We start from the raw sequence: 10271 nt of genomic DNA, 5'->3' as shown, positions 1-10271 counted from the left end.
CCCCTTCTCCTCCTGCCCCCAATCCCTCCCAGCATCAGGGTCTTTTCCAATGAGTCAACTCTTCGCATGAGGTGGCCTAAGTATTGGAGTTTCAGCTTTAGCATCAGTCCTTCCAATGAACACTCAGGACTGATCTCCTTTAGGATGGACTGGCTGGATCTCCTTGCAGTCTAAGGGACTCTCAAGAGTCTTCTCCAACACCACAGTTCAAAACCATCAATTCTTCAGTGCTCAGCTTTCTTCACAGTCCAACTCTCACATCCATACATGACCACTGGAAAAACCATAGCCTTGACTAGACATTCCTTTAGAGAAAGCTTAATTGTCAAAAAATTACTAAATTAGACACTAGGCCAAGAACAAACAGTAGGCAATGTGCCTTTTTCAGTAGAAAAAATGCGTTGGAGACTTTAGCTATTACAATGACATGATGAGTTTTAGGTTTTGTCTGTTCGTTTTAAAGAACATTCTGGTGGAAGTGGAGGACAGACCGGGGAAAGTGATGAGAAGCAACACAGCTGCTGGGGGCACAGTCTGGAAGCTCTTCCCTCCACATTCTGTGGTTCCCAGGCCTTGTGTCTTTGTCCAAGCTGTTCACTTGCCTAAAACATCCCTTCCACTCCCACGTCTAAAACTTAACTATTTCTCTTCAAGATCCAGGTCAAATGTCGTCTCTTCCAAGTTCTCCCTGATCTCTCAGCAGGTAATTTCTCTCCCCTCTAAGGACTTCCCTGGTGGTCTGGTGGCTAAGACTCTGCTCCCCCAGTGCAGGGGTCCCCATTCAATCTCTGGTCAGGGAACTAGATTCCACATGCCTCAACCAAAAGATTCCCTGTGCCACAACCAAGACCTGATGCAACCAAATAAATAAATTCTGAACAGTGTAGCTGTGCTAGAGCTCTTTACACACTCTCCCTTGCTTTAACACTTCCTAAATATTCATTTATTCATCATATACTGAGGGCTCACCGGAGTACCCAGCAGCCTTCCTCTCTGACCGCACAGTCCTGGAGCCCACCCTGGACCACACCTTACCAGTGTTCGGGTCGCCCACAGGGTCCAGCACACGGCTGCCCCACAGCCAGCACTCAAAAGACATTAAGAATCCGGATGGGGAGACTTCCCTGGCAGTCCAGTGGCTAAGACTCCGCACTCCCAATTCAGGGAGCCCGGGTTTGATCCCTGGTTGGAACTACATCCCACGTGCTGAAACTAAAGAGCCCGCATACCACAGTGAAGACTGAAGATCCTGAGTGCTACAACTAAGCTCCAACACAGCCAAATAAAAAATTTTTTTAATTAAAAAAAAAAAAGAACGAACCCAGATGGCATTACACTTCCATTTACACCCTCCGATGGCTCCCAACACCTATGTAATTCAGTCCCAACTTCTCAGCCGGCGCTCAGGCCTTCCATGACCCAGCCCAACCCACCTCCACAGCCCCGCCTCCCGATCCTCTGCCACACACGCCCCGAGCTCCGGGTGAAAGGATGGCCCTCGTCCTCCCCTCCTGCCTCTGCCCATTCAGCCCTGCAGCGGGCTCTCTCCCTCGCGGCTCGCCTCTGCGCCTCTGGTCATGCTACCGTTCTTCCCGGCTCACCTCAGGTGTCAGATTCTCACTAAAGCCTTTCCAAACAGACGGGACACCCCCGAATTCTGCTCCCCACAGCACTGCGGCTTACTGCCCGGACGGCCTCCCTCCCTGCATTCTACTCTTGTGTTCTGGTTACACGGGTCTCTCTTTTATAAGAATATAAACTCTTCGAGGGCAGGAATCGCAGCTAACTGAGGCTTGTATGGCTGACAGTGAAGTGCCACACACAGAAAGAGCTGATAAATGGCAGTTATTTGATAAATGAGTGAATGGATGAATTCCTTTCCCTGCTTGTACTTCCCTCAACCCCAGGAACCCCATCTGGACAGGACCGGGACTAAAGAGCTCTCTTTCCAAATATGTCTCCCTGAGAAGAAAGGCTTAGGAAGGAAGGGGGAACCTGCCGGGCTGAGACGTCTGTCTGCAGGCGCTTCGGGCTCTTACCTCATACTCAAAGTCACCCCCCAGCGCCCCGATGTCCAGGTGCAGGTTCCTAAGAAGCTCACTTGAGCTGCGGACGCTCTGAAAATGAAAACGATGGCAAGGAAACTGGTCAGCCCCGGGTGCAGGACCAGAAGCTCCTCACAGGTCCGAGAGCTCCACTCCTGGGTCAGACCCAGCAGGGATACAGACTGGGCAAACAAGGAAGCTGTGAGCTGGAAAACCGCTTTCACTGATTTTCAAAGTAGCACAGAGGTTAAACCAGAAGGTTAAAGCAGCTCAAGTACCCACCAACAGATGAACGGCTGAATGGAATGTGGTAATTTCATACAATGAAATACCATCCAATCACACATGCTACAAAACACTATGCTATATGAAAGAAGCCAGACACACAAGAGGACAAAGACAGCATGATTCCAAGTCTATGAAATATCTAGAACAGGCAAATTCACAGAGACAGAGTAGATCAGGGACTGCGGAGAGGGGAGGATGCAGAGTTATTGTTTAATGGGTACACAGTGTTTCTGGGATTATGAACAAGCTTTGGAGACAGGTGATGATGAAGACTGTATAACACTGTGAGGGTAGTTAAGGCCACTGAATTGTACACTTAAAAGTGGTTTAAATGTAACTTTCAAGGTGTATATATTTGACCACAATTTAAAAAAAAAATTTTCGTTGTTGTTTTTTTTAACGGCCCAGAGGATTTTCAGGCCAAGAAAAGGATTCATTCTTACCTGGTTGTCACTCTCTGCCTCATCCTCCTCGTTGGTCTCCTCCCCTAAAGCCAAGAGGCTGAGAGCGTTCTTGTCCTCATGGATGGAGCCCAGGAGACCTTTTGTAGCAGCAGAAGGCTTGAGACCCTGTGATGGCTCCAAAAAGAAGGAAGGTCAGGGCACTCAGTGGGAAGACCCTCAGCATGCTTTCACATCTGTAAAGATGGCACCTAGAGCGAGGCCACCATGTCTGAGAAGCTGACCCAGCAGCTCCAGCTCACACTGGTCCCTCCCTGTCCAACTCCTACTGCCCTGGCCGCAGGGACCGGGAAATGAGCCCTGAGTCTCTCTGACCGTCCTCCACGGCCCACCCACGTTCAGCATCACCCAGGTGTGACTCACCTTCTTCCACACCATATGAGTGTTGAGGACTCAGCCTGTGCCCTCTATTTCTCGATGGGCCACGGCTCCTAGCAAGGAACACGGAGGCCCCACGGTAACTAACTACACTGTACACAGAAAAAAAAGCATTTACCAGCAAGAGTTCGCCGAGCTGACCAGACTCCACCGAGCTCCCCAGGCTCACACTCTGAGGTCCACGAAGAGCAGAAGGCGGGGCATCCACCAGGCCCCTTAATGGAGCCAGGCCCCCGAGAGGAACATGGACGGGGGCTAACGAGGAGCCCAGGGCCTGGGCAACAGAAAACATCCTGTTAGAAACCCAAGTAATCACAGGGCTCTAAGAGTGTGGAGATGGATGTAAAAATAAAACATCTAAATCCTGCCCGCTCAAGTTTAAACCACCTCCGTTCAGAGGCTGCTAAAGAAACACAACATCCAGAAGTCAGCATTGTGCCAACCACGTGAGAATCACGGGCTGGTTTCCTGATTCTCGTAACTCTGCGGCTATCTCCCAGCAAGCGTCTGGAAAAGCTATCTTCCACGTCTGGAAAAGCTGCAGAGGGCCCTGCTCTTCCCTTCTGAAGCCACAGAGGAAGCTGGGGAGGGGGTGGGGAGCAGAGACAAAAGCCTCATCTCCCAGCATGAGAAGACTCATACATAAAGCTGAAAACTGATGAATCAAGAAAAAGCAGCCTAAGCATATTATTTACAAATATGGAAGCAGACACCAGAATAAAGGCATTGCCAGGGTAGAGGTGGGAGGGGTACCCACACCGTAGAACTGCTATATTTTGTTTTGCACCTTTTGGCTTGTCTTGGCATTGTTTAATATGGGCATGTATTACTTTGATTAAAATGAATATTCACTTTGAAACACACCCATGAGGGTAATTCCCTGGTGGTCAAGTGGTTAGGGCCCCATGCTTCCACTGCAGGGGGCATGGGTTCAAGTCCTGCTCAGGAAACTAAGGTCCCACATGCCACACTGCATGGCCAAAAATAAGTTAAAAAAAAAAAACAAAAAAAAAACACATGAGAAATAGAAGAATTCTCTCTCTGCTCTCCTGAGGAGCAAAGAGGCTGGAGAGAGCTCAGCCAGAGGACTACTGCGGCCGCTCCTCTATCTATTCTCAGGATGGTGGGCTTCATGCCCATGAGGACTGGGGAGAGACACCAGAGAGATGGCAGAATTTGTGAGACTTGGGCCACTCATAGGATCTTGGATTCTCGGTTTACTCATCTGCAAGTCACAGATGATATGTGCATGCTACTTAAGGTCTGCTGAGAACTTCAAATGAGATACTGAATGTAAGAAGCACGTGTGCATGGCCCAGACTACCCCAGTGCATGTGTGCATGGCCCAGGCTACTCCAGGGCATGTGTGCGTGGCCCGGGCTACCCCAGCGCGTGTGTGCATGATCCAGGCTACCCCAGCACGTGTGTGCGTGGCCCGGGCTACCCCAGCGCGTGTGTGCGTGATCCAGGCTACCCCAGTGCGTGTGTGTGTGATCCAGGGCTACCCCAGAGTGTGTGTGCGTGATCCAGGCTACCCCAGCACGTGTGTACGTGGCCCGGGCTACCCCAGCACGTGTGTGCATGGCCCAGGCTACCCCAGCCACGTGTGTGTGTGGCCCGGGCTACTCCAGCGCGTGTGTGCGTGGCCCGGGCTACCCCAGCACGTGTGTGAGTGGTCCGGGCTACCCCAGCACGTGTGTGTGTAGCCTGGGCTACCCCAGTGCTATGGAACTGCTATCATAACAGATTAGTGTTACAATGGTCTGGACTTAGAAACTTAGAGGCAGGAGAGCATTTTGGTGATGGTTTACAATGAGCTCCTCAAAATCCATTTCTTAAACTTAAAATGTGTATAAAACAAAAATTCCATTCCACTCTAATCCCACAGTGACTGAAGAGAGAAAGGGGAACCTAAGGGGGTCAAGATGAGAGGTTCAGGTGGCCTATCTTCTTACCTGCGGCCAGGCCTGAGGCCAGACCACTGGGTGGGTTCCAAACACAACCTGTTTCTGCCCGGGAAAGGCATTAGACTCTCAGTTGAAAGGTGACATGAGACCACCCACTGCCACCCTCCACCCCCGAAATCTTTGTATTGGGTTGGCTAAAAGTTCGTTTGGGGTTTTCTGTATCATTTTATGGAAAAAGCCCAACTTTTTGGCCAACCCAAAGAGATTCCCAGTCATCTAGCCTGTTGCAGGGTATCTTCTCGAGGCAGAAAAGGAGCTGAAAATAATAAAACTGGCCAACACTGCCTGAGCCCTGGGCTCCTGGGTAAAAGCACCTGTCTCATTCCACTCTCAAAACCATCTGAAGTCCCAGTCCCCACAAGAGCAAATGGAGAATGGTGAGGTCAAGACCTCTGCCTGCCCCAAATCGCGGGGCCAGCAACCACAGGAGTAGATATGAGAAGCAGGGCAGTGTCTAAGCCAGTATCTCACACTGCTCCTGGCTGTGGCAGAAAAGGAGCCCAGGAGAGCTGCTCTGCGGTGCACCATGAGCAAACCTGACTGGCTCCTCCCAGCCGCCCAGCCCACCCAGCAGATCAGTGAGCAAAATTCTTCCCACACTGTATTAAGGGAAAATTACAGACTCCTGACATGGCTAATTTGCTGACGTGCTGGGGGCCTGAGGGAGGGAGACGTGCCCGCTGAGGGCTTTGTTCTCCCAGGCCTTTACCACATCAGCAGTTAGTAGGGAAATTATACATCCCTGGCTCCTAGCTGATCAGCTTCTATAGATGGCCATTAACTTTGGCTAAGAGCTGTGCATGGCGTTGTCCTTCAGAGCGGATAAACTTGCCACCATTGAGCTAATTAAAACTTTGCAAGATAATCTGCAGCTTATCTGATGTTTATAGTGCTACAGGGGTTATTAGAGCTAACGGAGAACCCAGGCATGTCAGCAGTTAGGAACTGAGGTAGGAACTGAGTAAAGCCACAGCTGGGCAACAGCAAAAGAAGCCAGGGAAATGCAGATAAACCCCATGGTCTGTGTCTTATTTGACTTCTGAATGAAGACAGTGGTGACTCTTTAAAGGGACAAAGGGCCCCGAATGACAGGGCAAGCCCACTCTTTGGTAGATCCCACTAGGGGAAGAAGCGGTCTGTGCAAATTTGACACAGGCTATTCCCAAGGTTCTGGAAACCCTGGGAAGGAAGGAGCAGCAGCAGCCACTGAGCAGAAGAGAGTCCAGGTTTCGGTCTCTCCTCTCAGGTGGCGCTAGTGGTAAAGAACCTGCATGTCAGTGCAGGAGACGTGAGAAGCTCAAGTTCAATTCCTGGGTCAGGAGAAGGGAATGGCAACCCACTCCAACATTCTTGCCAGGAAAATTCCATGGACAGAGGAGTCTGGTGGGCTACAGCCTATGGGATCACCAAGAGTCAGACACAACTGAGCAACTGAGCACATCATAGCCTCAGGACAGTATTAACTCTCTGTGCTAAGTCACTTCAGTCGGGTCTGAGTCTCTGTGACCCTAGGCACTGTAACTCACTAATTCTGTGTGATTCCGAGAAGGGACTAAGTTCAGAGGCTGGGGGCAGGGTGTCTACTTGGGAGGACCTCTCTATACTATCAGCTGATGGGGAAGGCTCCCAAATCCTGGAACAGTTCCTACATCTTGCATGAACACCATGATTTGTGCCACCTTACTCACCCTCAAAACAGATCATCTTCAGAGCATGTAAAGCACCCGTTAAGTACGGTCAGATCAAGGGAAGGGAAGCCCAGACACCCTCCGCCCCCATCTTGTAGGTGATGGGGTAGAAGAAACAGGAAATGCATGTCATCCCACAAGATGGCCATCCCAGGTGGCTAAGGGCTCCCTGGTCACCGAGGAAGGACAGACAAAAGGAAAGCTGACCTGATGGCTGGGTTAAGATTGTCAGCACAACCTGCTCCCTCCCTGCCAAGTTCACTGGGCCTGATGGCCGTGATGCTCTCTGAGAAGCCTACCTGGTCGAGAAGCTGCATCTTGCCTGGCTCTGCCGCAAGCCCTCTGCTGGAACTCAGCTCGACCAGCCCCTGCCTGAGGGGGCTGCTGCCTGGCAGGAGACGACAGGCCTCCTGCGCGGCCGGGGCAACGTCCACTTCTGGAGGATGCTCCTGCGGCTCCGGCCCCCAAGGCAGAAGCCCAGAGTCCATGGCTCTGATGGCCTCGTGCTCACCCTCGCTAGACAGCCTGGAAGACTCGGCAGCCAGGCAGCAGATCACGCTGGCCAGGTCTTGGCCCGGCATCTCCTGCGTACTCTCGGGCAACCCCAGACCCTCTAGCCGCCGGGAGATCTTGACCATCTGCAGGATGTGCTGGTAGAACCTCTGGTCCTCAGAGTAGTCTTCGCTCTCTGACTGCTCCTCAGTGGAGCTCTGCATGGGGAGCAGCTGGGGCGCCAGGAAGGCGCTGGGGTGCCGCTCTGTGGGCCCAGGGCCTGACTCACCCACGGCCCACTCAGATCCCCGCGGGCTCTGTAGGTCCCACGGAAAGTTGGTCACCTGCCCCAGGACCTCCGAGCCAAGGCGAGAGGCCAGGCTGCTGCTGCTGCTGCTGCCGCTGCTCTCCAAGTCAGGCTCACACCCACTTGGCCTCCTTTCCTCTTGGGGGGGCTCTGGAGAGCCTGGGGATGGGCTCTCCTCAATGGCAGGAGGCCCCCCAGGAGCAATCCCTGCAGGGGTGCTTTGGACCAGTTCTGAGGCTAGGGTATCAGGGGGTATTAGCAACAGCCCCTGGGGTGGACCTCCAGCTGAGGCCCCCGGAGCCTCAGGGTCATCAGGCTCGGTTTCCTTGCCGCCCCTGGAGGCGTCCTTATGGACAAGCTTGGAGACCTGCCCCATCCACAGTCCTGGGGCCTCTCTTCTCCTCCTGTCTCTGCCCACGCTCCCCACTTCTCCAGAAACGCCCTGCCAGCTCTGGTCTTCAGCTGGGCTGCTGTCTAACAAGAACTTGCCCTTCCCCGTGAGCAGCATGGGGTCAGAACAAGGGGACGGCGAGGGGGCGTCCTCGGGGGATGGTGAGCGAACGGGGCTCTGGCCCTTGTCCCCCCCAGGGCCAGTGGAGCTCCGTTTGGCCACGTCATGCCTGTGCTCCTCCCTTCTCAGCTGCGGGCCCTTGAGGGTCTCAGAAAGCTTTGCGTGGACAGAGGCCTGCGTCTTGCTCTCTAACGCATCCTGCCTGTTCTGGAAGGGCCCGGTGTTGTCAGGGCCCAGAGTGCCAGGTTTCAGCTGTCTGCTCCTCATCTCCAGCTCTTCTATTTCGGGGTCTGGAAACCCCAGGTAGATTTTCTCTGTCAGCGGCTGGGGTTTCTCCAGACCCTGCTGGTCACCTAATTCTGTCCTGCAGTGGGCTGGGGCCCTGCCTAAGATTTTCTCCACATCGGCAAAGATCTGGTGGGTTCGGGAAGCCTGGCCTTTGAAGAGTGGCTGCAGCTTGCTGGGCAGGGAGCCGGTGAGAGGCCTGGGGGTGTCACCCAGCACGCACGGGCTCTTCCCTTTCTTAAAGGAGCCCTCAGTTCTAGCCTGCGTCTCTCGGTCTAGGTCCAGATCAGCCAGCCCAGGTGCTGGGAGAGGGGATGGGCCACGGAGAAAGGAGGAAGAAGGCAGAAGGCCCTGCTCAGGCTGTGTTTCCTAGACGGGTATATAAAGAGGCAGAGAAAATGAAGACAAAGCACTGCTGACTTCTACTGGCTACCATAGCTGCTGGCAAACCCTTAGCAGAAACCCACCCTCCATTCAAAGTAAAAACACAAACCAAAGAGGGAAGAAAAGCTAAAAACTCCCTTGGGCTTTGTTGTTTTCTAGGCTCTAGTTTCCTTATCTACAAAGAGACTTGACTAGATCCATGGCTCAGGAACCTTGCTCCCATGGCACCCTGGGGCCACCATAGTGGGTATGTGGTGGGGAAGGAGCATCACCTAGACCCCCACTCCCAGGTTCAACCAGAGCAGCTCCGCTTCTTTAGACACTGGCCCTCCACAGAGGAACTGATGTGAAGATGGCGTCACTACTAACAAAAAGTCTGAAAATCTCCAACTAGGTTATCCTGGAGGTACCATCAAGCTCTCAATTCTGTGACTGGTTAACTTCATAAAAATCCACCATTCTTATCAAGGACTATCAGAAATAATCTAAGAAGGGAAGGAAGAGGGGAAACATGAGCAGTGAGCTGAGCCTTGAACACTCAGACTAGGTCTTCTACCAGATGAGCTGGTGCAGCTCAAGAGAGGTCCACACAGTCAGGGAATCTTGGGGTAGGAAAAAAAAACCCCAAGGACTTCCCTAATGGTCCAGTGGTTAAGAAGCTGCCTGCCAGTGCAGGGACATGGGTTCAATCCCTGGTCCAGGAAGATCCCACATGGCACAGAGCAACTAAGCCGATGCATCGCAACTACAGAGCCTGCACGCCACAACTAGAGAAGCCACGGCAAAGAGAAGCTTATACACTGTGACGAAGGTGGCCTCCAAAAATGCCCACGTGCAGCAAAGAAGACCTAGTGCAGCCGTAAAGAAAGAAAAAAGGAAAACTTCCTAAAAGATCAACCACATTCTTCAAATATGCACACTAAACTCCACCCGGCTCTCCTCCAGGAAGCCCAAAACACCTGAGCCCAGATCACCCACCTGGTCAGGTCTGCCTCCAAACAAACTCAAGTTTCCGGCACCTGTCCTGAGCCCTAAGATCCAGACTGGCAGCCCAGGCCTGTCCACTTGCCCTAAGCTCCTGAACCACAGGAGGAATCCTTTGTAACAGGGAGCTCCAGGAACTCAGTCAAATACCCAGAACCTAGGTCTATTACCCAACTCTCCAACACAGAACCCTCACTTCATTTCCTCTCTCACCTGCAGTCATGTCAGAGACTACCCAGATGCCGACTGTCATCTAAAATAGGCCCCGGCAGGAATTCCCCAATGGTCCAGTGGTTAAGACCACTTGCACACTTTCAGTGCAAGGGGAGTGGGTTCCATCCCTGGTCAGGGAACTAAGATCCCACACACCTCGTGATCAAAAATAAGAAACTAAAATAGTCTGGGATTAGTGAAAAGCCCATTATCCATCTTTGACCTTGCAAATACTTGCCGTTAGAAAATTCAACCTCTTTGGAAATGA

General features: G+C 52.4%; 1 protein-coding gene across 1 annotated transcript in view; it reads right to left on the bottom strand.

Annotated features, from left to right (window-relative positions):
* CEP164 (centrosomal protein 164kDa) overlaps positions 1-10271 on the bottom strand; it is a 72448-nt gene that overhangs the window by 39210 nt on the left and 22967 nt on the right. Inside the window, exons 5-7 of the mRNA XM_010830643.1 lie at positions 3291-3446; positions 2777-2911; positions 2040-2117 (exon numbers count right to left, since the gene is read on the bottom strand). Of these exons, the coding sequence (XP_010828945.1) occupies positions 2040-2117; positions 2777-2911; positions 3291-3446 (369 nt within the window). The remainder of the gene's footprint in view (positions 1-2039; positions 2118-2776; positions 2912-3290; positions 3447-10271) is intronic.

The sequence above is a fragment of the Bison bison genome, unplaced genomic scaffold (genome assembly GCF_000754665.1).
Source record: "Bison bison bison isolate TAMUID 2011002044 unplaced genomic scaffold, Bison_UMD1.0 scf7180017864518, whole genome shotgun sequence".
NCBI lineage: Eukaryota > Metazoa > Chordata > Mammalia > Artiodactyla > Bovidae > Bison > Bison bison.
This window is presented reverse-complemented; position numbering and strand designations above follow the sequence as displayed.